The sequence below is a fragment of the Agelaius phoeniceus genome, chromosome 13 (assembly GCF_051311805.1).
Source record: "Agelaius phoeniceus isolate bAgePho1 chromosome 13, bAgePho1.hap1, whole genome shotgun sequence".
Lineage (NCBI taxonomy): Eukaryota > Metazoa > Chordata > Aves > Passeriformes > Icteridae > Agelaius > Agelaius phoeniceus.
In genome coordinates this window covers 18058923-18085765 of record NC_135277.1, presented here as the reverse complement: position 1 = coordinate 18085765, position 26843 = coordinate 18058923, and the positions used below count along the sequence as shown (strand labels likewise).

The 26843-nt window shown below is 44.2% G+C and overlaps 1 protein-coding gene across 2 annotated transcripts in view; it reads left to right on the top strand.

The window, feature by feature from the left end:
- ARIH1 (ariadne RBR E3 ubiquitin protein ligase 1) overlaps positions 1 to 26843 on the top strand; it is a 52308-nt gene that overhangs the window by 12455 nt on the left and 13010 nt on the right. The window contains exons 2-9 of one of the 2 annotated variants that reach the window (XM_054642391.2): positions 9265 to 9332; positions 14994 to 15138; positions 19780 to 19872; positions 20228 to 20283; positions 23197 to 23263; positions 23961 to 24067; positions 24959 to 25001; positions 26058 to 26129. In XM_054642391.2, the coding sequence (XP_054498366.1) occupies positions 9265 to 9332; positions 14994 to 15138; positions 19780 to 19872; positions 20228 to 20283; positions 23197 to 23263; positions 23961 to 24067; positions 24959 to 25001; positions 26058 to 26129 (651 nt within the window). The remainder of the gene's footprint in view (positions 1 to 9264; positions 9333 to 14993; positions 15139 to 19779; positions 19873 to 20227; positions 20284 to 23196; positions 23264 to 23960; positions 24068 to 24958; positions 25002 to 26057; positions 26130 to 26843) is intronic. The other variant, XM_054642392.2, reaches the window with a different exon arrangement.

Sequence of the window (26843 nt, the reverse complement as noted above, 5' to 3'; positions counted from 1 at the left end):
TACCCTTCCCAGTACAGCTGTGATGCTGAGTATTAGAATAATACCTTCATCCTCCTAGAGTTTGTCTGATTTCTTCTAAACATTTGAAGTATACCATGGTATCATTATTTCTTCAAGTTGCTTCTGATACTTCCTCCACTCATTTGCTCATAGCAGTCTCCTAACACTGCCCTGGTCTGGGTGATGCCTCTGAATGTGCTTAAAGCAGCAAAAGCAAAGTTCTGTTGTGCTAAAGGTGTGCAAAATCCATGAAATGCTGGGTGCTGTTAACTGGGAAATCATTCACTGGCCAGAGCTGAGGTGCCTGTTCCTTACACTGCATGAGCTGCTGCAGGAAGGAGCCAGCAGAGCCAGCAGGTTTTCTCCCTGGTGTGGAGGAGCAGTGCCACTCTTGTACAGATTTATAAACCCCAGGATGTGGGTACAGCCCTTTGGGTGCCCCTGGCTCTGGGCCAGGCCCTGGCAGTGCACATGGTGGTGAAAAGGCTGAGTCAATGTACCAATACATATTGGAAAGAGGGAAAAGAACAGGGAAAGCTTTTTTGAGACTCCAGAAGACTTGTACAAAATGATGTAAAGGAAGAAAGCAGATGTGCAGTTCATCTTTCAGCTTTATTCCTTTAACATCCATTCTGCCTGCAAACAGGACAGTTTCTGGAGCTCACATAGCAGACCTGTACTTTCCCAGAAATGCACAGTTCATTCAGGAGTTGAGTCACTGAAGACAGCACATGAAAAATGTGCTTTGGGTTGTTTCCTTTTGTCAGCTTGATGGGTAGCTGGCCTGACATATGCCACTTCCAGTCTTTCCAACATTGACTAATAAAAGACATTTATAAAAAAGTGTATTTCTGTCAGGCTCACGTGGCTACATTGAGGACACTTGGTAGTAGATATTGGCAGTATTCCCACAGTTTACTATCAGGATCTGCTATTTGGTAGGCCAGGTGAATACAGCCCCCAGACATTGGGGTGAAGAGCTGGTGAGATAATGGAGAAAAAAATGGGACCTTTGACTGTACCTGGCATCAGAGTGTACCCCAATATGCTTTACAGTCTTTGGACAAGAAGATTTGGGGGTCTGTTGATAGGGGAAGGTCCAGCTTTAACGTGCCTGACACATGGCTTTTGGCAGACTGAGACAAACAGATTTCTTGGAAGCAAGTCCCTGTTGTCCAGGTTGTTCCAGCTCAGCTGTCTGGTGACACAGTGATCCTGTCTGTGTTAAAATAAACCTGCCACCCCCTTTACCCAGTCAGTTCCTGTGTCTGGTCACTCCTGCTCCCATCACTGACTCCAGTGGCAAGTCCAGGAGCCAGTGCTTGTGTGAGCTTGTGTTACTGCTGAATAAATATTTTCTGAACTGGTCTGGTCTTGCCCAGTTACTGCCCTATTTCAGATTAAAATCGTAATCCAAGTTGCTGTCACTTCATCTCACAGGCAGAAATAGAGCTGGTGCATAGCTAAGCTGTTCTGGGTGTCCAGAGTCTTCCTTGGCCTCTCTGGAATCTTGTGCAGGGGGAGAGATTTCTGAACTGTGCTCTTGGGCCAAGCCAGGGTGTTTTGGTACTTTCTGTCAGTCACTGCCTTCATTCAGTGTAGTTCTTTTTCTGTGGCAAAATGTGCCTTTGCTTTCCTCTTGAAGCAGCACAGTGTGTTTTATTCAAGCCAGGCATTAGTGAGTTGTTATACTGGTCTGAGAGAAGAACTGAAACTGTCCCTGTGTGTAGTCTTCTTGAGACTGTATAGAACTGAAAGTATCTAATGATGTTCTTTCTGCCTTAGGGATGCTTGTGATCTGGAGAAAACCCAAGTTTTGTGTCTGATAGTGTTGGAAACATTTGTGACCCATATATGACATGAGTGCAGTAGCTATGTGGTGGGGTGAGAATTTCAATAGGATTGGGGTTATGTTGGATAGAGGAGGAAAAATGGAACCTGGAGCTCTGGAAGAGCAGTGGTGTCAAGAGGGAAGTGGGCTCAGATATTCTTTGTGGACCCTGGTTGTGGGAGTGGTGTTCTGTTGACCAGCAGGGAAGGTGACCATGCATCATTTGTGATGGGGACACAGAGGCCTGGTATTGATTCCTGAATATCCATTTCTGTTTCATTGGGGTTCTCATCCTGTCAGAGCAGCTCTGTGGCACTGGATGTTGACTAAAGGTTTGACTTGGGGGGAAATTGGTGATTACCAGGGACTTGGATTTTACCTGGATGAACACACAAGCCCTTTACATCCATGGTAGCCAAAACTTGCAGGGTTTTTGCTCTCCCCTCGTGCCCAGCCTGGCTGCAGCACTGGGGGCTGTTTGCTTCCTCCTCAGCTGATGAGGAGATATTACAGGGCTGCTGAAATAGTAAACTGAGAGAATTATATGGAAATGATGCCATCACCTTCTCCTACTCTTTTAAGGCAAGTCTTTGCAAATCCTTGAGTGGGAGGCTCAGGATTGAATAAAGCCGTTGTGCAGCGTACGCTGGCACCCATGTGCTCCCACCCAGCACTCAGCACAGCAGCTGCAGTTGCTCAGCACAGACTCCAGAAACCAGAGCTGGAGCTTGTGTTGTCTACCCAGCTTTGCTGAGCTTTTGTTCATATGTTGGGATTTCTTGTGCTGGGAGACACCAGGAAGAAAGAAACCCTCTGGGTGATACTGCTGTTGTGGGCAGTAGAACACCAGCTCAGGATCTGTGGGTCCTTCCTCTTTAAGGATGGACTTTATTCTCCAGAACTGTAGCAAAAGGAAGTAGAAACCAAAGTGTTCTTCAGACTAAATGTATAAAATAACAGTTAGCATCTCTCTGTCCTGTCATCAACCCTAGCTCTCCTGCTATGGAAGTGAGCATAGCTGAAATGCTCCAAGAGGCCTTCCCTAGTCGTTTTTAATTTGTGTTGAGCTGATGGTGGAGCTTCTGCAGTCGTCTGAGAGCAGCAGGGTGAATCCATGCCATCTTCTTTTATTTAGAAGTATTACAGTGCAAATTCAGTTTTTGCATTTCCAAATTTGCTAATTCATCCCGGAATTGTTGCTTTAGTATTTTTTTCTGCTTTTAAAAGCTCTATTAGACAATGGCTCTTCATTGCAGCTCCTAATCATTAACCTGAAAGCTTTCCAAAAGGCTCTGAGAAAATGTAAAGCAGCTGACTGCTTCATTTCTGTCTCTTGAACCAATTAACTGAAGTAATAGAGTTTTCGCTGAAGTTGCTTTTTATTATCTTCCCCTGCTAGAAGAATGTATGTTCATCAGAGCTGGAAACAGTCAGTCAAGTGCACGTAAGTTACTACAAACTGATCATCAGCTCAAGCTACCATTGGGTGCCATCAGGTAATGGTACTAATTCAGTAAAACTTAATTTTCAGAATTGGGAGATGATGTGTGAAGGGAAGTTAACGAGATGAAGAAAGATGTAGGGAGCTGAGGAGATGATTGGTGTCAAATTTGAAGGCTCTGTGTGTGTTAATGGGAAGTTGTAGTGAGGTGGCAAATGCCAGATGGAGGACAGCAGATAACAGCAGTCACAGAGAGTAGCCTGGCTTCTTGTGGAGTTGTGTGGAAATGGCAGGAAACTGGTACATTTTCAGGTGGTTTAGAGTTCTAACTCCAGTCTTCTGATATGGCTTCAGTAGTATGTAAGATACAAAGACAATCCCCTCAGTGGGGTACAGAGAATGAGCAGTTCTGATGCTGGTTTTATCTCTGAGGGGAAGGTGAGAACTGTCTGAGACCCCACCAGCGTGTTCAGTGCTGTCCCTGTGAGCCCTGATATGGCCAATGGCAGAAATGTCCATGGTGTGATTCTGTCCCAGACCCCAGGGGATGGCAGAGGGAGAGAGCACGGATGGGTTGGCAGATGGAGTCCTTTAGCTGCTGTCCTCTTCTCACAGCAGCCCTCTCATGTTCTGGCTGTAATTGAGCCAGGGAATATTCGATTACACGGAAGTTTTCCAGCAGCTTCTCAGAGTGCTCAGTTGGTGGTGTTTAAAAACCAGCAAGTTTGAGATCATGTCCTGGAAGTACTCAACACTTGGATCTCGTCTTCTGTGCTGGCTTCCTGGGAATTTTATTAAACTGCTAGAAATGAGGTTTTGTGCTTGTAAGATTTCCTGTAATTGTCTCCTGGAAGAATGGATGTGAATGGATCTCCACAAATGAAGGTCACTCAGTCCACTTGCAGAACAGTGCAAACCTTTTGCTGACAGTTGTACTGCAATCTGTTTTAGCAGGTTAAAAGCTGATTTAAGACACTTTGTAGCTGTATCTTTATATCTGTGATTATCTGTGTGGGGCTGGGAGAGAACAGAGGGTCCAAGGGGAGCAGACATCAGGTTATTGCAGAATTTTGGGCTGGTGCCCTTGGTTATTGTGTGATGAAGCAGCTCTTTGGTGCCTGGTTTGGTCACAGTCTCATGGTGGGGTTCCTTCTCCTCTCCCCACTGCTGTTAAACACCACCTCTGGGTTATTTATCACTGCTTCACCATGGCACAGAGTGCACGTGGCAAGCCTTGGAGATGCTGGGCAGCAGGAGTTTCCACTTGGTGCTCTACTGTTGCAAACACTGGGGGTTTGGCTGGTTAAATATTGACAGTGGTGATGTGTCCCCAGGTGCCACCTCACTGCAGCAGATGTTTGTGCTGCTTGGCTTCACACCAGCAGTAGCTTGTGGCTCTTTGCTCCTCCACCGAGCCAAACCCTCAGTCTTGTCAGCTGATGTGAAACCATGGGTTTCCTTGTGCTGGGAAATGTAAACCCAGCCTTGTGTCCCCATGGAATATAGCAGTGGAGGTTGCTGAGGTTGGAACCCTCTACAGACTTCTTAGGCTTGGGCAAAGTCAGGGTTTCTGCAGCATCTGCTTGGACTCACAAGTGCAAAGCAATTGTGTAAAAACCCAACTGGAAGTGGCATCAATTCCTTATTGCTGTAAAACCCTCTGATATTGAGATGGAGGTGCTGCAGTTGGGATGAAAACTTTAGGAGTTCAGAAGCTACCATGGGTAGAAAACAAAACCATCCCTGACGTGGAACAAAACAAAACAAAGAATTTATCAATATCATCTCTCCAGGAGAAAAGCTCAGTTCTCCAGCAAAATCCTAAGTTGTTCTTAAATGGTTTTATTTGCAGTAAATGCTGAGACTGAACCAGGAACTGATTCCTAGCATGTGAGGAGAAGCCGAACTGTAGAATGTGCTTTTCTTTGTAATAACATCAAGAATTAACCATGCAGCTCGTCTTGATGGATGGAAACATGAATGGATCAAGTGTTCCCAACTGTCATTCAGCAAACTGTGCTGCTTGGAAATTCTGATTCAAGCTAATGTTCTAATAATATTTAATTTATAATTCATTTACGCATTTAAGTGCATCCAGATTCTTCCTTCCGATTCATACTTTCCTATTTTGACAGCAAAAAGAATTCTAACTCTTATCACTGATGAAGCTTCCAGCTGAATTAAATTCTATTAAATTAAGGAGTTTTATTTAAATTAATAATGCTTCTTTGGTGAAGTCCAGACCTTTGTAAGGCTTCCTATTGCTGTATCTCCTGCTTGCATTGGTGTGCTGGAGCATGGCAACCTAGATAAGGACAGTAAATGCAAATACCTCCAGTGAAAAGCTATGGTGGAGTGGAATTTGTTTGAAGCATATGTGGGACTTGGTTGCTTTGTTAGCTCAAAAAAAAAAAAAAAAATTCCCTGCTGAAGGACTGAGGGTGTTTCTCTCTGGGCAGAGCTTTATTTGGAATGTTTTGTTAGGAAATCTTTTGAAGTGCCCAGAGAATTTCAACAAAATGGCTGCTTTCCTCGGGTTTGTTCCTATCTGGATATCAACAGGCTTGCTGCCCTCAGCTCCAGGCAATCCAACATGTAAAATTTAATAGGAGGCTGCTGTAAGTGAGATCTGCTGTTTCAGCTTTCATCAGACCACGTTTGGAGGAGAACGTGTTGGCTCTTCCCTTTGCTCTCTGTCCTCCCTGGCTGCTTTCTGTAGGAAAATTCATCTTTGTAAACAGAAAATAGCTTTAGCAGGAGCGTGCTCTCTCAGCCTAAGGAGTAATCCCGTCTGAGCAGCAGCGGAGCCTGTTCATAACTAATCTGTGTGGTGTGGTTGTAGGAAATAATCCTGTGTGCCAAACCAGGAGGCAGACAGAGCCCCTGACTTCCCAGTGCTGTGTAAGCCAGGATTTGGACATTCCATTAATTTTTACAGAATGAGTGTCCAGAGTGATGGCTGAGGGTTGGTGGAAAGCTGGAGTGGAACTGGTGTTGAAATAGCAAATGATTTTGGTGGTGTTTTAACCCTGAGTGCCTGAGGTACAGGGCACAGCTCTCACTGGGCTGGGTGCTGTGGTTCACTCCTCCAGCCCTGCTCTGCAATAACTGTGAGGGAAGTCTGTGCATTCCATGATGGTGTGCCTGGTCTTGGGCTGGAACAATCCTTCATGTCAGAACTTTTGGCATTTGTATTTTACTCTGATTTGCCCCTTAGTTGCCTTCCTCCCAGTGTTCTGTGCTCCTCCAGCCCAGGTTGTATCCCTGTTCAGGGATGAGCAAGGGCAGGGCTGTGTTAATTCTTGCCTTCTGTGTCTGGGAAACAGCCAGGAGAGGTTTGAATGCTACATCTGGGATGTGGCAGGCAGTGAAAGCAGGCAGCCCAGCTATTTCTGGTGGGAGCTTGTCATGCTGCTGGCGTTTCCTTTCTTTTTTAGAATGTTCAACCAACAGTGCTGGAGGAAGCTGGAGCCCAGCAAGCCAGAAGAAGGTGATAGCTCACAGAGTCAACAGTAAAATCCTAAATAATGTCCAGTTTTGCACCCTGACCTCTCAGTGCTGGGATACCTGGGGGCTCTGACCTAGAGAAACTTTTGGAAAGCTGCAGTGCCTGTGTGTTGGGAAAATGGAGAAGCCACAGATGAAACCCTCTTGTCCTTTCCAGCCACATCTCCTTTGGGGAGTGGTATTTGCTGGATCACACTTGATAATCACTGCAGACCACTGGAGTTTCTTACCCATGAACTGTAATTCTTCCTTCAGTGCAGGAGAAAGCTTCTGTCTTTTTAAAATCAGCCAAAGACCCCACCTCAGCTGCCTCTTAGCCTATTAAGTGATTAACAGGTATTCCCAGAAGCCTTCATAAGTGGCCAAGTGGGCTGCTGTGGTAGAAGTTAGGACAAGACTTTGGGCTGATTTTAATTAAAGCTCTCTCAATGCCTTTGCTTGAGAAATGGAGAAAATTGTGTTTCTCTGTACATCTGGCAGATTTCTGGGCTGAGTGAAGACTCCTTATGTTGAAGGGCTGTGTGCTTTGCTATCTGAAATTCATAACTGGAGAATTACAGGGGCTGGTATCATAACCAAGATAATCTAGAGATAAGATTGGCTTATTTACTAAAGTATATTTTTATCTTTGATTAAATTGCTCCAGGAATTGTGTCTAAGTGAGCTTTTAAGAACTCCTTTCAAGTACTCCTACATAGTACAGCCAGAGTTACAGAAAAGGTTGTTGTGGAGATCCAAATACAAAATAACCTGAAAAGATCAGAAACTAAACCCCACAACCTTTGGGTGAAGGAGACCCTTAAATTCCCATGGAGCTTCTTTGTTAGCAGGACTGACTTGAAAGGGTTGAGCTGCTTGCTCCCCTGGCAGGGCTGGATGAGGGAGGGATGTTGTTGGAGGGCTGGTGACATGTGGTTGTCAGCCAGGCACCTGGTGTTGCTGCAGGGAAGAGCTTGGATCCCTGTCACCTGGAGGGCCAGAACCACAGTGTCACCATGCAATACCCATTTCTGGTATCTCCTGCCCCATACTGTGTGGATCTGCTGTCCCAGCTGCTCATGGGGTTCCATCAGGGATCTGCTCAAACAGCTTCTAAAGCTGCTTTGCTTCACATGGGCTTTTTAAGCTGGAAAAAAGTTCTTAGTTTGGCCTTAAACAATCTGTGCTGGCATTATTAAGAGTCAGAACACACTGTAGAAGGAGAGGAGTGTCACTTTTTGTAGTATAAACCACAAGACTGGTTCTTTGTGCTTATTACATTGTCACCCGAGGGCTTTATTTCAGTGAAGGTTTTGGTGGTGGTGCTGGTGAAAGAGGCTGTCCTGCTTTCCCCTTGTGCTAATGCAGCTGTTTGTGTGGTCAGGCAATCAAATAGATTGGAGAACTGATTCCATGAAAAACACAACCTAAAGGAAAAGAGAAGATCAGTTTCTGAGTCATTATTTGCAGCATAAAATGGCTGTAGTGGTAAGGGCTGATGAGGGCAGGAGATGCAGGGATGGGGTGGGATCTCTGCTGTGGGTGACAGCATTGGCTTTTGGCAGCATCAGGTTGTGGCTGTAGCTGCAGGGCTCAGGAAATCACATTGCTGGTTTATGTCCTACTTTTCAACAGCTTCAGAGCGTCCATTGAACGTTGGCCCTGAGGCAAACTTCCATTTTTGTGTCAAATGGCAAAGTACACGCAGCCGCTCTCAGGGCCCTGCTCTTGTCTCCTTTGCATGTAAATGGTCCTAAAACTGAGCCCGGAGAGTGGATTTTGAGAGCTAAAACGTGGTTCTGGGGTGTTACAGAAGCCATATGGTCTGGTGTGTTTCTCATATAATCAAACTCTTGGCTGATGGTTCAGATTTAGTTGGAATAAAAACTTGTACACCAGTGAAAATCAGCTCTGATATTCCACCTTCCTTCTGACTTTTCTGGACAGTATTTCTTTCCTTAGCTTTCTTTCCTTAGCTGCCCTGAGTTTTTTTCTGGATTTGATGGTGCTTCAGGAACTTCTGAGGTCTTCCAAGGACTTTGTCACCTTACACTGGCAGCCAGTTGTGTTCTAGGACAGTTTTCAGCCCAAGTGTTTTGATGGCCAGGACTGGATTATTCTTGCTCTGCAATTAGTGTGGAGATTGTGGCAAAAATGGATGTGATGGGTAGAAATCATCTCTTTCTCCATTTTACAGCCATCCTGGAATTGCATTGTGTGGGCATGCTGGATGTAGAGATGTTGGCACTGTGATAGGTGTAATTAGTCTGGTCCTTAAATCTTCAACCAAATTCTCATTTTATTCGGGTGCTTGGATTTATAGAGTTGGGTTTTTTTTTCCTTTAAAATTTGTCTATCTGTCAAATCCAGCTATTTCCCAGTCCATGCCAGTAAACCTGTACTGTCTGAACAGATGATGTTCTCAGACACCCTGATTTTCCCTTTGCCTATTCAAAGCTCTGCCTGGTGCTCTCACTCAATGATTGTTTTTCTCTTCTTTCTCCAGAACCCAGCGACTATCACTCGAATACTGCTTAGCCATTTCAACTGGGATAAGGAGAAGCTGATGGAGAGGTAAGCAGCTGCAGAGCTGGAAAAAACGTTTGTTCCTGGATCAAGTGAGGATGGATGAATGCACAGTGTGTGGCAGGAGGATCTTTTGTGTAAGCTCAAAATGTTCCCCCTTTCCCAGCTAAGGGTGACTTGTGACTCATTGTTTTAATATTACTGATGCCTGGTTAGATTTAAAGTTGTGGAAGTTATGTTGCCCATTGGAAAGAAGGATTTCCAGTTTGAACATGTACAGGCTTTGGGCAGGCTTTGGAAAAAAGCAAGCAGGAACAGGTTCTTGTTATCTAGCAACTGTTTTGGATTTGGGTTTAGCTGTTCGTGCCTGTCATGCTGGCATGTGTATTCCTGACATGTTGATTTGCTGCTCTGGCCAAGGCTAAATTGTTCCTGGCTGATAATGGTCCTGCCTTGTCTTCATCTCCACAGCTCCAGGTTTTCTTTAGGGTGTGTAAATAATGGCTTGAATTTTGCCTCTCCCTCCCCCTCAGAGCAGAGTGTTTTATGGTTATTTCCCATCTTTGATTCCCAGCTCTTGGAATGTTGCTTGGTAAAGGTACTTCTCAGTTTGTTGTTATGCAGTGGAGACCAAATCCAGCTGCATTTGGTTCATTCCAATGCCAGTTTTGTATTAAAGAGAGAGTTGAGGGAGCTGGAGAATTTAAATTCCTTTAGAAGCTGGGAGGAGAATTAATCTGGACCAAAAAGAGCAGTAAAAGCTGTACAGGGACTTGCTGGTTGTGCTGGTCTTACTTGGTGTGAAGTGACCAGTGGGTGGGTGTGGAGGGCCTGGTAGGATCATTAGTTGACTTTTCCCTTAATTAGCCTGATTATCAGGCAAAGGAAATGGTATGGGAAGATGAGATGTGCTTGGTAAACCAGGAGCAGTTGTTGGTGCTCCTGTGAATTGATAAATGTCCCTTCACTGACCCTGGGGCTGAGCCCCTGTAGTTTGGTACTCTGTCACCCAGGGAAAGAGGAGCAAAGGTTTTCACACTGTCAGTAATTATTTTCGAGTATAAATATTTGTGCTATCCTTGGCTAATGGATTTAGAACATTTTTAGTGCCCTTTGTGTAATATTTTTGGTTAGGTGCTCAGGTATATCTTATGTTTTGTTTAACCTAGATTTTTTTTTCTGAAGTGATTGTATTTTTTTACAGCTTTCTAGTCCTTATTTTCCTGAGATTGACCTCTTTTAGCAAATGTTGGAAACCTGAAAGCTTTGCTTTACAAATATATCCACTATTTAACTCTAACTACAGCTGTTAAGAATTCTGATTTAATACCTGCTTTGCAACACTTGATATTTGAGTTTCTTGGGCTGGTTCTCTTAGTTGGGGTAAAGTTCACTCTCCTTGGCTGGGAGATACCTCTACACAAGTAGGTTTTGTCCCTTGTTGTTGAAAGCTTGTTTAGGGCTGCCATCAATTTAAAAATAAAAAATTGGGCTGTGGTTTTGTTTTTGTTTTTTTTTTCCTCAAGGGAGGTGCCAGCCAGGTCAATATGAGGTGTTATTGTTAAGGCTGTTCCAGTTTAAGTACATGTTATATTTACAAATCCACAGGTAAACATATTCATTAAAATACTTAACTCAGCAGGATTACCCCTGTGAGTAACAGAATGCAGGACTTGCTTAGGCAGACCTGTTGCACACTGCTCCCAGTTTTGGTGCTTATTGATGTCCTGTTATATTAGAAAGACACCAAAACAGGATCTCTCCAGTGCCTGGTGCTGCCTTCTGACACTTCTGCACCAAATAACTTCCATGAAATCTTCTGGAGTGCTGAGCTCTGTTAAAGCAGGAGTAGGAAGCTGGGTAGGAGGCTGAGAACTGTTGCTCTTCCAGAGGGTTTGGTCATTGCTGTGGTGATAGGTGAAGGATTATGGTGAAAAAACCACCCCAAAATATACATTTTGCTGGAAAGTTCCTGTTGTTTGATGGTGTATTTGCAGTTCCTAATTAGAGCCTGTTTTCTCTTAGCTCATGGTGAGTCAGCACGAGCTCCCAGCAGCCTTATCAGTCCTGGCCTGGAGGAAAGCACTTCAACCAAGTGGCTCCTCTTTTTTTGAGAAGTGGGGAGGTCTGAGCTTGTGACATGAAAATTTCTGTTTTCCCATTTTTTTTAAGCCTTGTTATGCCTGTTTTTAATGAGCAGGTTGTTACTGTCTGTGCCAGCTTTGTCATGGAGTAATTACACAGTGGTGTTCAGAGGGCAGATGTGCTACAGATATTTATTCCACTTACAGTAAAGTAATAACAGCTACAATTAAAAAACTGCCCTGTCCCACTTTAATTGTTTGTGTGCAAAAGCAAAATTGGGGATTTGGGGTGGGTTTGTTTGTAGGATGGAAGTGATGAGTGGAGGAAATACTAGTTCAGCCTCTGATATGCTGCATTAAGGAGAATAAAGATGTCAAATATTGTTTTCCTGGGTCTTGCAAGCTTGATTCATAGGGATAGGAGAGCACCAGGTGCAGAATGACCACATCACCTCAGAACCAAGTGATGAAAGTGCTTTAATTATTATTACCTTCCAATTCCTATGGCTGATGGTGTCCTCTCCTGAGGGCAGTTTGGGGAGGCACCTCTGTGTGATGAAGAGGTTAAAATGCAGCTCTCCTGCTTTATGTGCCTTCCTCTGGTCATTTTTTTAAGAGAACAGTGTCTCAGCATGTCCCCAAGGCCTGATTTAATCCCTGGAGGCACAGCCAGAGATAGAGCAGTCCCTTGTAGCTGCTTATCTTGGTGGCCACATGTCCCTGTTTTCTCTGAGTGGAGGAGGGATGTCAGGAATGCCCAGATTGCCTCTTCTCCAGAACCTGCTGCCTGCTTTCCTTGGAACAAATAAACACTTTCCACTCTTCAGCAGAGGCTGAACAGGTGAAAAATGGTGCATGGCAGGAGTTTTGATGTGGAGATATCTTTTACTCTGAGTGTTTTGATGCACTGACAACTCACAAATGCTCTTCTTCCATGGAAGTAAATATCCCAAAGTGTGTACTAGAAGCAATTTTTTTTCAGTGAAAAGGCTTTTTATCTTTGATACTCCCATGGGTAAGATTTGATTATGTCTGGAAAATGGCGATTAGGCAGTTACAAACAGCAGGAGGGAATTTTGAGGAGATAAAGGGGCTGACAGCTTGATCCCTCTGCCAAAAGGACTTGATGTTGTTATAGGTTTGGTCTTGGTGAGTAGAAATACTTGAAAATAATGGACAAACACTGGTTTGTCCATTCATTTGAAAATAGCAGAACCCCCCCCCAACTTTGTGATGAAGCAAATGAACTTCAGAGAATTAATAGAGGAAATTCTTGTGCACCAGAAGAGCTGGAATTACTCAGTATCTGCATTGTGAAGGGAAAACAGGGCACAGGATTTAAAGGGCTCTTGGAGGTGCTGTGCTCCTCCCTAGGATGAAAATAAGGATGGAGGGAGTTACCAAGAACCAGCCCTTTAATAGAGAGTATTTGAGGAAAAATCAGAATTCTTGGAGTTGTAAAGGAAGGGAGGAGGAATGCTGACATGGAGCAGATCTGGAGAAATGGAGCCATTTGCAATGCATTAGGTGAGATTTGGAGGAGAAATCTAAGTGAAATTGTATGAGATCAGGGTCAGATCAGGACTGGGGTTGCATGTGTTTTGGCTTCCTTGGATTCAAGGAGGATGAATGGAAATGGAAAGTGGTGGTGGTCAAGGTTTGCTGGCCAGAGAAGATGGGGAATGTCACATGGAGCTCACCTGCTGTGGGAGGGAAGGGTGTTAGAGCTGCTGCCTGGGAATCCTTTGACCAAAGAACATGGGAAGGGCAAGGGGAGATCTGCCTGCGTGGATGGATCGTGGTGATGCTGGAATGAGTGGGAAAAAGGGATGGTAATTGGAATTAGGTGTTGTTCCTAACCTTTGAAGGAATTGCAAGAGTCTTCTGACTGAGCCATTGGCATGTTTGCCTGAGGAGTGGTGGAGCAGTTAGGGAGCTGTTGGACTTGGGAGTATCCATTAGAGCTGTGTTTTCAGGGAGATCCACTCTAAAAATGCCATTTTCCTCTGCGTTTTCTGGAGTTCTTACAACCCAGTGGCTGCATGAGTATGAGTCTGAGAGACATACCTAAAAATAAATGTGGAAATTACTTACTCAGAAAGAAAATGCATAAAAAGAAAACAGCATGGAGAAGCAGGAATACTATCCATAGGTATTTAAAGGGGATAGGAAATTCCAGGTGAAAAAAGTCAAGTTCCTGACATGGATATTTACCCTTAAATCCAGCCTACCACTACAAAAACCTCTGGTATTTCCATAAGCATTTAGCTGGTCATGAGTATCAGGGTTCAAGTTGCATCATAGCATTTGTATACAAAACTATTTTCCTTGCAAACTTCTCACCCAGCTGTGTGTCTCCTCTCCTCAGAGCATGTCCTGTGCTGCTCCTGCTGCCTCTAAGAGCAGTTGGAAGGCTGGAAAACTTTTGTGGACTTAATATTTATCCATGATCCTTAATAAACAAATACTGCCTGTGATGGGACTTCACTGAATTCACGTGCTAAAATTTTCTAAATACATAATTTTATATATTTAGATTTAAATATAGCATACAAATTTGTAAATATAATTCTCTAAGCAAACTAAAGAACTTGGTTGAGTAAAATCCTGAGCTAACATTGAAAAACAATGGCAAAGCCTCGTGGCTACTGTGATGCCAGAATTCACCACTTCCTTCCAGATTCAGTGTCCTGAAATTTAAGATCTAAAATACATGAACTGCATGAGAAACATATGAAGCAGCAGGAAAATTGATATTTTTTCAATTATAAATCAAACCTTGTTGGTAGGTAGAGCTGTAGTGGAGCTGAGGAGTGACTTACTGGGTTTAGCTGGGGGATGTGTGCATGTGATGGGGCTGGTTAATTGTCTGGTTTAATTAGTCCTTTGCAGCTGCTGCAGGCTGGAGAAAGGTGTGTGAAGGATTCTGGGAAGAGGCTGAGCTTTCTGATAATGATTCTCTCCACTTTGGTCCTCCTCTCCAAGAAAGAGCTTTTTATAAGCCTTTGAAGCAAACCAATCTTGTTTTCCTTAAGGGAGTAGGAAATAGAAAGGAAGTGATCTCTTTTCACCCCCCAAGCAATTTTGCATCCTCCTTTCCAATAGGTACCTGATCTTTGGAAGCATTGTAAACCTGGAACTGTAGTTTTTAGGAGTTTGTTAAATTACCTCAGGTTGATTGAAGAGAAAAGATGTTCAGATGGCTAAGGGTTGGACTATTAGGAAAAATGGAAGGCTTCAGTTGAAAAGAATTGAGCTTGAAGGCATCAAACCTGTGTTTTAGGAAGGTGTTCCAATGCCTGAACTGTGAACTCAGGTGTTCTTGCTCTAGTTTCCTGTCCTGGAATTCTGATGCCAAGCAATTGGGAGAGTCACAAATTACTTGAAATGCAGCTGAAGAATTGAAGGTGCCTGAATTTCAGGAGTGTTTATTCAAGTGAGAGTCTCTGAAATTCTGCAGTTGTCTGATATCCACCTCTGTGTTGTGTTAGAGAAGGGTTTGTTGGAAGTAGTGGGTGTATGAGTTTTGAAATACAAAAAGCATCTTTGTACACTTAACTGCTACATAGATTGGAAATCTGATTTAGAAGGTGGTTAAATGTTCACTCTGTCCTGTGTTGTACAGGTACTTTGATGGCAACTTGGAGAAGCTCTTTGCAGAGTGTCACGTAATTAATCCAAGTAAAAAGTCGCGAACGCGCCAGATGAACACCAGATCATCAGCCCAGGACATGTCCTGTCAGATCTGCTATCTGAACTACCCAAACTCCGTGAGTACCCAGGGGCCCTGCTGCTGCCTATCAGATTCTTGAGGTTGGGATTGAAGTTTGATGGTAGATTGAGCTGGCAGTTCATGTTTGGACTCAGGTGTGGATTATTTTTATCAGTGAAACAGCCTCACAACCATGAGTTCAGCAGTGTTTCATTAGAAGGCACAAAATGGCCAACAATCTCTGGTTACAAGGTCTTTTAAGACTAAACTATCCAATTAAGAAATGACACTTAGATTATTTTCCCTTTTAACCCAATAACTGATCCCTTGAAGCCCCCAATGCAGACTTTTCTGTCCAATTACAAAACATCACCCAAACCCAGGAAGAAGAAGGTAAAGAACAACCTGCCTCTGCCCTAAAACCTCCATCTTTATTTATTTCATATGCATTTATATGAAATAAATATTTCATATAAATTCATATTTATACATATAAATTTCATATTTTTTCTATATTCCAAAACCCCAAACTCTAAGTTTTCCACCCTGTGATATTACACACTTCTAACCAACTACACACCCATAATCCCAGTGCTATCAATCAATTTTGGAAGTCTTCTCCACAGCCTCAGGTCAAATGCAGTGCTCTCTTGCAAGTCTGTGCCTTTCAGCACAGAAAGTTTAAAATTCTCAGCATCCAGGGTTCCAACACTACTTGAGTAGCAACTCCCCAAATTTCCAACCTGAAACTTCACATTTTCCTGCACAGCACCTCTGAGGGTGCTGGGGCCCGGGCAGTGGTGTGGTTAAGTTCAGGAAAAAGCAAGCAGGTGATGTTTGCAAAGGTCTGATACCAAGTCAGGTATACAGATAAAGGATGTGTGAAATTCAAACCTGTGAAAATCATGATGGGCAAAGAGATTTACTTAAATAGAAAGACAAGGTAGGAAACAGCTTTTAAAAGCAAAATAGTCAAAGTAGGACGTCTAGAAAAAAGTAGTAGAAGTAAAATGTGGATGTCTTTGGATCTTTATTATATTGGACAATACCCTTTTGGTCAGACATGAGGCTGTGTTACCCAGTGCTTGCTGGGGCTCTGCATCAATGCTCTGGGTGATAGTGCTACTTTTTTTTGTCACTGTTGACCAAACTGAAGCATTCCCATACATTGCTAAGAGGTCCAGGCTCTGCTGGGGCTCCTAGGGGCAGGACATGCTGTTGGGAGACCTGGGAGAAAAGGAGGTGAGTGGAAAAGCTCAAATAGGAGAGTTCATCAAAAGGCAAAGTGCTGATAGTAAGGAATTCTTTTGTTGGAATCTGTTCTTTGTGGGGGAGCTGCCCCTCCAGAACACCCTAAAACAAGGGCTGGGCCTTGCCAGGCAAAGCTGCCCTGACATAAGGCTTTGCTCTGGGTGTGTTTTCAGCAAAGCACCATGATAAATTTTGGGGTTCAGGAGCAGCCTGGGGTGAAGTTCCCTGGCTGTGGCCTCTCCCTTGCTCTGGATTTTCTTCCCTGGAGTGAACAGAGCTGAGCCAAGCCCAGCTTCAGGCCTCTCATTCTCAGCATCAAGGTCCCTGTTGCTCTTCAGCCAGGAACCACAAGGCTTCATGTGTCTCCTCTTCAGCCTTGTGTGCCCTGACTTCCTTGTGAAGAGTAGCTGGGAAGGCAAATTCTTGCTCTGTATGATGAGGTGCTTTGAAAAAGAAAGGCAGTATATTCTGATATATTGTTCTCTCCATTTTAATGTAGTTGTTGTGCTGGGTGGGGGTACAGCTCCCAAGTGGCAGGCCTGTCCTCTGGCTGGGGCTGCTGTGCTACCTGGGGAGCAGAATCACAGAGTCATGGGACAGGCCCACAAGGATCATGGAGTCCAGCTCCTGGCCCTGCACAGGATAACCTCTAAAACCACAGCCCAGCATTGTCTAGAGTTTTGAAACTGGGAAGAGCAGCACAAAACATGCTAACACTTCTTGATTTTGTAGCTCAAATAGCAGTGGCCCAGTTGTTAGAAGAGCAGATTTTTAGCTGGAGCAGAGAGATGTTGCAGGTGAGCAGGGCTCTCTCTGTTGCTGGTGTTAAAAGACATCAGAGGGGACTCTGTTTCTTGGCCCTACAGAAAAGTTGGAGCCCATAGGAAAACTAGTATTTATTATTTCTTCTGTAAAAGGCTGTAGTGTCTGTGTCTAAGGTGATTGAAATCTGTTTTGAAGCTTTTTTAGTCTATGTGAATTATAAATTCTAGGATTATTTTTATGTTCAATGCCCAAAAAATCTCAGCTTTGAAAATCCTCTTGCAATAATCAGCTAATTATTTTTCCACATGAAAGCTGGGGGGTTTTTGCACTGAGAGCCCCCTTCAGCCTATGGAAAGCTGAGAGTTTGGAGGTGTTAAGAAGTTTTACAGTGTACAGTTGTTGCAGGAATCTTGAAATTCTCTCTCAACAATGAAAGTTGTTGCAGTTAGTCCTGAAATTCCCTCTCTCCCATCTACAAAGTCTCTATAGCTCTTCAGTCACCTCCAGAGAGTTGTGGTTTGAGGTTTTGGGAACCACCTGCCAAACAAAGCATTTGAAGCTCTCACCCTGCAAGTCTGAGGACTTAAGGGAGATGTTTCACCTGCTCTGTGTCCCTGTCAAGCACTTTCAGGTCCCAGCAGTTCTTTTGGGTGACACCTTTATTGGGAAGACAGGAATTGAGAGGGTTGTGGCTTTGCCTTCCTCCTCTCTTGCCCCTCACCCTCAGGAGAGTGGGCTGGGGGTGTTTTTGGGAACATCCTGCTTTGTCCAGACTGCAGATGCTGAGCACAGATGTGGTGACAGCAGAGCTGTCCCCTGGGCTAATGAGCTGCCTAAGGAATCACTGCTCCCCCCATCCTTGGTGGTTTTCTGTTGGCCTTTTTATTTGCTCCCTTGACATCTGCTGTCAGCTGAGCCAAAAATAATTGGGAACTCCCTCAAAGTAAAGAAAAGAGCTGAGAGATTCTCTACATTCCTTGCAGCCTGGGAGGAAGTGTGGTGGTGGCTGCCTTTCTGTGGGCATTTAGCAAAGCATTTCCCTGCCTGAAATAACCAAAACAGGTCTCACATGAAGATGTGTTCTGTGCTGGTTCCTCATGTGTGCCTGCTGCAGGAGTGTTTGGGTTCAGTTTGGGATGATTCCTTTATCTGTGCTTGCTTCCCATCACATGTGGAGAAGCCAGAATTCACAGAAAAGCCAATGCAGTCTTTGGCATGGTTTCATGTTGTGGCATCCCAAAAGTTCCAGATGTTGAGGTGTTTTTACTCTAACTCTGCATCTCCAGGAGATGCCACTTGGGCACAGCAGCATCTGTGGAGCATCAGACACCTTGTTAGCTGGCTCAGTAAGGGTTCAGAAATTGGAAGGTGTCTTTTTGCACTCTTGCAGCCAGTGTACCTGGCACCACATAGGTGTCAGCCTCCTCTCTGATCTCTTTGTTGTTTTTTTGGGGTGGATGTTTCTATTTTTACCTGGAACCAAGTCAGAACCAAGTTTCCCTGACCCAGTCAGGTCAGACTGAGCCGTGTTGGTGCTCCCAGCTGCAGCCTGAGCTGGTGGCAGGAGTGTCACAGCAGTGCAGTCACAGCCTGCCAGCCCTGGCAGAGGGCTGCTGACAGGCACCTGCCCTGGGCAGTGCCAGAGCATCCAGAGATGGCACAGCACAGCTGCTGCACCTCTGTGGGATGGACAGAATGCATCTGTGGTGTCTGAGAATGCTTGGAAAGAGCATTTGCCTCAAGTGGATTCTCCCTTCCTCAATTACCACCATCCTGCTGCTGTTTAGGGCTGTTCCACAGAGGATTCCAGGTTCTTTCCTCTGTGGAGTTCTCATGGTGTGATGGTTTCTGAGGGTAGAGTTCTGGTTTTATCTCACTAGCTGAGAAGTTGGTTTGAAAAGCTGAGCCAGCAAATACTACCTCAATAGTGGTACAAATGAAGTGTTTTAAATACAGTTTTCCTTGGTGCTGACTTTGAGTATAAAATAACTTTTAGCTGACCAGAGAAAAGTACTTTGATTCCACTCTTTCCTCAGCAGTGTTTGCTTCTCCACCCCTTGTGTAACCACTCAGTCCCAGATGATATCTTGACAGCTCTGTGCAGATGATGCAGACAAGGATGGAGTTGTCCCTGTTGCTGTCTGTGACAGCAGGTCATTATTGAATTCTATTTAGCAATTTACACCTGCCAATTAGGATCTTGAGTGTCCTCATCTGATGAGCATCTGGGTTTCAGGGGGAACTTCCCTGGGGAGGTTTGGGACTTCTGGGCAGCACCCACATGTGCCAAGGGGAAAAAACAGGAGTAATGAAGACTCTGTATCCTTGTCACTGTGACCTGTTTGGGGTTGCATTTATTTGACTGATTTCCAAAGCAGAATGGGAGAGAGCCATGCTGTGCTCCAGATACACTCCTAAATTGAAATGGGCAGGATGGAAACACTGGCCACACCTGTCCTTGCTGCTGGGCTTGGGGATTAAAGTCTGGCTTTGGAAGAGTGACTAAGGCTGCCTTGGCAGTGTTCTGTAGGGCTGATGATGCAAAGAGAATAGCAGTGTCTCAGCTTTGGTGTGAGGAATGAGGGATGGGGTGGATGAACTGCACAGCACCAAGAAGGGTGAAATTGTTGAGTCAATCCATGTGATAAAATGAGGCCATGTCTTGTGTTCTTTGTTATTGCAGTACTTCACTGGCCTAGAGTGTGGACACAAATTCTGTATGCAGTGCTGGAGTGAATATTTAACTACCAAAATAATGGAGGAAGGCATGGGACAGGTAAAATCTCAACTCACCTCATGGCTTATGTCTGGACATTCTGTGCATTGGAGAGACAGGGTCAGAGAGACAGAACAGTCTCTCTGCTGAAGTTAAAAAAAACCTAAAAGAACAACAGAGAAAAGCCAAACCCCAAAGGTTTGGGGGCTGCAGGCTCTGCTAAGGTCAATCTGGAGAGAATTCAGTGGGGTTGGTGCAGGTTTCTGGGCTGGGGAAGGAGGAAGCAGTGGCACACCTGGGAGAGGCAGGGCACTCCTTTGGCTGTGGATTGTAGTGGAGTTGTTGCCTTGGAATTCCTTGTGATGCAAAACCAGGATAACCACTGTTCCTCCTCTGACCTTTTTGTGTTTTTCAGACCATTTCATGCCCTGCCCATGGCTGTGATATCTTAGTGGACGACAATACAGTTATGTAAGTAATTCTCATGGCTTTGCTCTCTCTTTCCATTGTGTTACTCATGTGCTATTCAGATCTAGTCAAATGCTTCTAACAAACTGCACAGAGGCTTGCAGGCAGCAGAGGAGCTGTCTTGAACTGTCTGCTTTGATTCCAGGATGTCTCTTAACTTCCTGTTTAGGTGTGAAAACCCCATGTGATGACACTGGGAGGAAACATTCCCTGACCAGTTTGGTCAGTGTGACACCAGGGTTTCCAAACCCTGTTTTACTGCTTTGTGCATTTTGTTTCCTTTGATTTATGTAGGAATTTAGGACTTCTACCCAGGTCAACCCACTGGTTGCCCAAGCCCTATAGCTGTAGTTAATAGGTGAGTCAGAGGACAGGAGTCCTAAGGGCTGATGTAGGATGTGTTTTTTGCCCTCTGATAGGAGGCAGTTGACCCTCAAACACAAGATTTGATTAAGGTAGTGTGTCATATCCTTGGAATTATGAAGTTGTCCAGCTGCAGAATGACTGATACAGTTCATGGTGAGCAGTGAACTCCATGAGCTTCCTTCTCTTTTATACTGAGGGAGGTTGTTGCATCAGCAATATCCTTCATAATGTTGAGCTTTGTTCAAGTTCATTTTAATTCTTCTTGCTAAAACATCTCAGTAGAGGCTTATTCTGTAACCTTATTCTTTCCTTCCTGAAGCCTGACTCACTCATTGATATTAATTTGGTGTTTTTTATTATCAGCTGCTTTCAGAGTAGCGATTTTCCCAATTTTGGCTCTTGGTTACTCATGGAGTGTAGGCTGGATGGAAGTGGAAGTAGCTGAAATGCTTTCCTGCCCTGTTGAGGGGTGGTTTGTAGAGCCTAGTGGGTGGAAACTGAGCTGAAGTTGGCATGTCTTGAGTAACTTGATTGAGATTTTTGTTTACCAGAGGTTGAACTTCAATTTGTGCAGTCGAACGCTCTCAGCAGGACTTGTTGGAGTGTCTCCTTGATTGCAGCAGTTGGAATGAGCTGTTCAAACCCTGCATGTGAAATGGAGTAGCTGAAAGCATTGGAGGTGGCAGTGGCAGCAGCAAGGAAAGGATGGAAGGAAAGGAGGGCAGTGCTTGGGATTCCCCTTGGCTGGAGAGAGCAGGGTTGAGGTCTGGGATAGGGCAGTGGCAGCTGGCTCTAAAGCAAACAAGTCCCATTTGTCTGAGTAAAACTAGGAACTGTTCCTAGAGGTAAAAGTCCACCTTTCCTTGGTCTTACATGCAGTTCTGTGGGGAGGAAGGTGCATTTTTGAAAAAAACTCTTCCCTTTAAAAGCCAACAAAGACAAATGTGGCAATCTTAGGATATGTCAATATATATGACAAAAAATGTAAATTATCTCAACTGGAACCTGTACTCACTTCTGTGTTGTTAATTATTACTTTCTAGGTCCTTTTCTATTTACAAAGTCTCCAGCTCTCAGTTTCCAAGCGATATGAACACAAAATTAATCTGATTTATGGGCTCTGGGCATGAGTTTCACCTCTTAATTTGTCTAGTTTCATTTATGATTTGCCAAAAGACAGTAACATTCAAAGCAAAATTCTTGAAGATCTTGACCTGGTGATGTTGATTGGGGCAATCAAAGCTGATTGATAAGCAAAAAAACCAGTGGATTTTGTGCTCTGGTTAGTCATGGCATGACTATTAATTTAAATTCCAGTACCTGATATCTTGTTATAATACAGTACATTTTCAAGGTGATATTTAGTATGTCTTGAAGCCCAGGTATGGGGTAAAAAAAAGAGATTTCTAATTAATACCAAATTCAAATTGTTTTCTCATTCTTCAGTAAGTTTGACTCCAGAATTGCAGGAGATGCTTTGTCAGCTGATTTGTTTTATTTTAGCCCTGGGAATTGAGCTGCCACGTGCTGTGATTTATGTAATAACCAGCATGTGCTTGGGAGAGGAGCTTCCCAGCTGCCCAGAGCTGGGATTTGTGCACATCCCATGGGCACACACTGCTCCTCAGGGAGTGTTGTAAGGATAACATGCAGGAATACCCTTAGTTTTGGCTGCATCTGGAAAGGAAAATCCATTAATTCCAATATTTACCCATGGTGTGGCCTGTATCAAGCTGTATTCCACAGTAGGATTTAAACCAGGAATGCCACAAAGGGTGTGTCAGTGCAGCTTTATATTTAGATATATTGGGAAGACACTTCAGTCATAGCTAAAAGACATTTTTAGAAGTGCTCAGCAATCCATAATTAAGTTATTTTGGATGCATTTAGACTGGGCAGTCTGCAAATACCAGCTGGAATGGTGTGCCCAGGAGAAAAGTGGTCACTGTGCTTGTCAAGGGTTCCCATCATTGAGTTTTCCTCTACTCTCCCAGTTCCAAGCAGACTGGAATTAATTTAAAGTCCATGTTGTGTACACCCCCAGTGATACTGAATTCAAGTCAGCTTTGTTTTTATGGTAAATAGATTAAAGCACCATTAATTTTTAAGCTGAAGCTGTAGCATTGCACTGAAACCCAGCTAACATGAGGCTTCCCAAAGTTATTAGCCACACAAGGGTTGTTCTGGAGCTTTTTAAAGGGATTTGCCACAAAATGTGCTTGTTTTATGTAAATGAGCTGATTAAATTACTTGCTTTGTTTCTTGGGCTCTTCAGGAAAGTATTTTTAAATAAAAATCTTCACACCAAGAGGTTCAGTTCTTTTGAACTGCATGAGCTTTCTGTTTCTGAAGCTAATATATTTATCTATTGAATAGAATGAATGTAGTTTTCATAATGATCTAACAAATAAATAGGGAACAGGTAAGTACAAAAAGTACCTGCAAGTGTAGAAGGATGAATGAATCAAACCTATTTGTCTTAACTTAAGGGCAGTATATGGAAAAAACAAGATTTCTGCTACAATTTTTCTGTTTCTTCCCTTCCCACAGGCGTCTGATCACAGATTCCAAGGTTAAATTAAAGTACCAGCATTTAATAACCAATAGTTTTGTAGAGGTGAGTTTTTATTTGAATTTTTTTGATGCCTTGTAGGGTTTGTCTCACACGTGTAGCCAGCCAGAGGCTGGAGGCTTGTTTAGAACTGCAGAGCAGGTTTTTTGCATAGTCTCTAATCAGGTGTGAAGGCAGGGGTTGTTTTATAATCCTTTGCATTACAGGGATAATTGTAGGAAAATACTAAAAAAACTTTAGGACAAAAGACCTAAAGAGAATGTAAGAGCTGTTGCTTAATATTAGAGTTCTGAGAAGCAGAATTACGTAGTTATAGTAGTTACATAATAGTTATGTAATATTTATGACTCTTGAGTGTTACCTGAGATACTTCACATTGAAAACCAGGAAATGCTGTAAACAAGAACATGCCTTAAACATTTTGCCAGTCGAAGTAAAACTGCAAAAGTGCTTTAGCAAAACACTGCTAGTTTTATAGGCTCCAAATAAACTTGGAGAAAGGTGCTCTGCAAGATGTTTGCACTGTCCCAATTTCCCAGCTGTGTGGCTCCAGCTGTCCTGTAGAGCCGGGGGCAGACGTTGTTACAGGATCAAGCTTTCAGTCCTTGCCAGAAGTGATGGGTGCAGTGGGTTTGGTTTTAATCTCTTAGCTGCTTGCAGCCACAACAAAGGGATGCAGGGCAGGAGGTGTCCTTGAGCACAGCCTTCCCCTGTGATGTGGGATGTGTGCTTTGTTTCCCAGTGTAATCGACTGTTAAAGTGGTGTCCTGCCCCCGACTGCCACCACGTCGTTAAAGTGCAGTACCCGGATGCGAAACCCGTGCGCTGCAAATGCGGCCGCCAGTTCTGGTAAGAGCCAGCATGGAAAAGATGCTGATAGTGCCTTGTACTCACTGCCCTGGAGTGTGTTAGTGTGTGTTCATGGAGGCTGCTCTGGCTTGGGAGGGACCTTCAAGGTGATCCAGTTCCACCCCCTGCCACGGGCAGGTGTTGCCACATTTCTCTTCACAGGGAAAAGCAAGGCACAATTCTTCCCAAGGATTTCTGAGATTCACATTCTCTGAACCTCAGAGAAAGGGAAAACACAATTCTTATCACTTGCTGTGCCTGTGTTGTGCCAAAGTAGAATGCAATATGGAGATTGTTTATCCAAAGTGAGGATGTTTTGTTTCCTTGGCCTGTCAGGGCCAAGAGTGTGTGTGTGTGGACTGTCAGGTGACAGTCACAAGATTCAGTGCAGTGTGAGCAGTTGTGTGCAGAGTGAGTGCTGGGCAGATTCAGTTTAGATGAAATGTATATAGTATAGTATAATGAAGTAATTCATTAGCCTTCTGATATCAGTGGAGTCAGATGCATCATGCTCTCTCCCCTTTGTCAGAGTCACCTTTGATTTACAATAGGCAGGGACACCTTCCACTATCCCAGGCTGCTCCAAGTCCTGTCCAGCCTGGCCTTGGACACTCCAGGGATGGGGTGACTTCTCTAGAAACCAGTTTCAGTGTCTCACAACTCTCACAGTAAAGAATTTCTCCCTAATAATCCCATCTAACTCTGTCCTTTGGCAGTGGGAAGCCATTCCCCCTTGTTCTGTCACTGTTTTGAAGTGGCCCTTGAGGGATTTCAGGATTGAAGGGGGGTGTGTTGAGTTTCCTTAGGACTGGCTTTGAACAACCCAGAAGAAAACTTACACTGTTTAATTACAAATACAATCTGCTTATTTTCCCTTTCTTTCCCTTACAGCTTTAACTGTGGTGAAAACTGGCATGATCCTGTTAAATGCAAGGTGAGCATATCGAGGTTCTTGTACAAATCTGTGTTTTGAAAAAGTTTAAAATACATTTATGTGCAAGACTTAGCAATGAAGCCCAAGTTTTTTGCGGCTGTCCATAGAATCATAGATGATCCTGAGCTGGAAGGCACCCCCAGGGATTACTGAGCCCAATTTTTGTTCCCACCAGGGAGCAGAGTAGCTCACCTGTTAAAATCCCAGGGTGAGAACCAGCAGTGAAATCCTATTTGGGTGCCTTTACTGCTGCCTCTCAGTTGGACCTTGTGAGGGAACAGTGCCTCATCCAGGTGGGAGTTGTGTGGAAGAGGAGGCTGTTAGACCTGTGACCCCCTGAGAGGAGTGAAGGTGCTTTTTGGACAAGGAGCATTTCTGTAGGAGTTGTTCCTGTAGGTGTTTGATGCTTTGTCAGGTGTTATCTGTTGTACTGGAGGAACTAATTCGGTTTTGCTGGTTTGGGTTGGAAGGGACTTTAAAAATTATCAACTCCCACAGCCTGCCATGAGCTGGGATACCTTCCACTAGCCCAGGGTGCTCCAAGCCCTATGCTTGAACACTTCCAGGGATGGGGCAGGCACAGCTTCTCTGGGCAGCCTGTGCCAGGGCCTCCCCACCCTCACAGGGATCAATTCCTTCCCAGTATCCCATCTATCCCTGCCCTCTGGCAGTGGGAAGCCATTCCTTGTGTCCTGTCCCTCCAGGCCCTTGTAAACAGTCTTTCTTCATCTTTCTTGTAGGCTCCTTTCAGGTACTGGAAGGCCACAATTAGTCACCCTAAAGCCAAAATGTCCTTATTATTTAAGAGTCCAACATGAAGTTTGTGTTGATTAGGAGCTGCAAACTCATTGCAGGAGTGTTTGTGCTGGTTCAGGATTGAGCAGCAGCAATTGTCTGCCACTAAATTAGTGGCTGTTTGCACAGTTTTCCAGCACCAACACTTCCCATTTCCCATGTGGCTGGGTGTACCTTTCCTTAATGTGAGCAGGTGTCTTGGGAACATTTGCAGTTCCTCCAGCTACATTGAATACTCTTCTTCCATCATTTTTCTGACAGTGGTTAAAGAAATGGATTAAGAAGTGTGATGATGACAGTGAAACCTCCAATTGGATTGCAGCCAACACAAAGGTGAGAGGTTTTCTCCATTTTATATAGAGATTTTATACAGATTTTATACAGTCAGGTGAAAAGGACATCAATCTAATTCCTTGCACTAGGATTGCTTTTTCTGTTCCCTGTTAAGAGCAAGCCTTAAAATCCACAGTGCACTCAAGTGCTCTTGTTTGAAGAGTGAACAGGTCTTAATGCCTGGAATCAGGTGAGTTTCTTCAAGTTCAGTGAAGGAAAGTGCCTGCAAGAAACAGTTCATTGGAGACTCAAAGGAAGCTCAAGATTTGAGTCTTTGACAGGGCTCCTGTCTGGCACCAGTGGCTTCCCTAAGCAAATCCATGGCCCATTCCATGTGTGGAACATGTTACCACCACCCGTGGCTCAGTTTGGCTGGGATCATTTACATCTGCCTTCAAATCCCTGGGATTTGGCCTCTGGAGGAGCCTTCATTTCTGCTGGGCAGCATTCCAGGTGGAGACTGGCAGAACAGCTGTCTGGGATTTCATTATGTAAAGGTCTTCCTTCTACTTAGCCCAACTTTGCCTGAAACTCAGGCATTTGATCGTTTTGGGACAAATTAAAACCAAGATTGTCATGGTGACAAGGACACAAAAGCAGCAGATCCCATGGGGGTGAGGAGCAGGCCTGGGGCTCCCAGCTGAAGGAGGAAGGTGGGGAGGGAGTGAGGAAATGGCTGCTTTGTTTTCTTAGCTCTGTTGTGTAAGTGGTTAA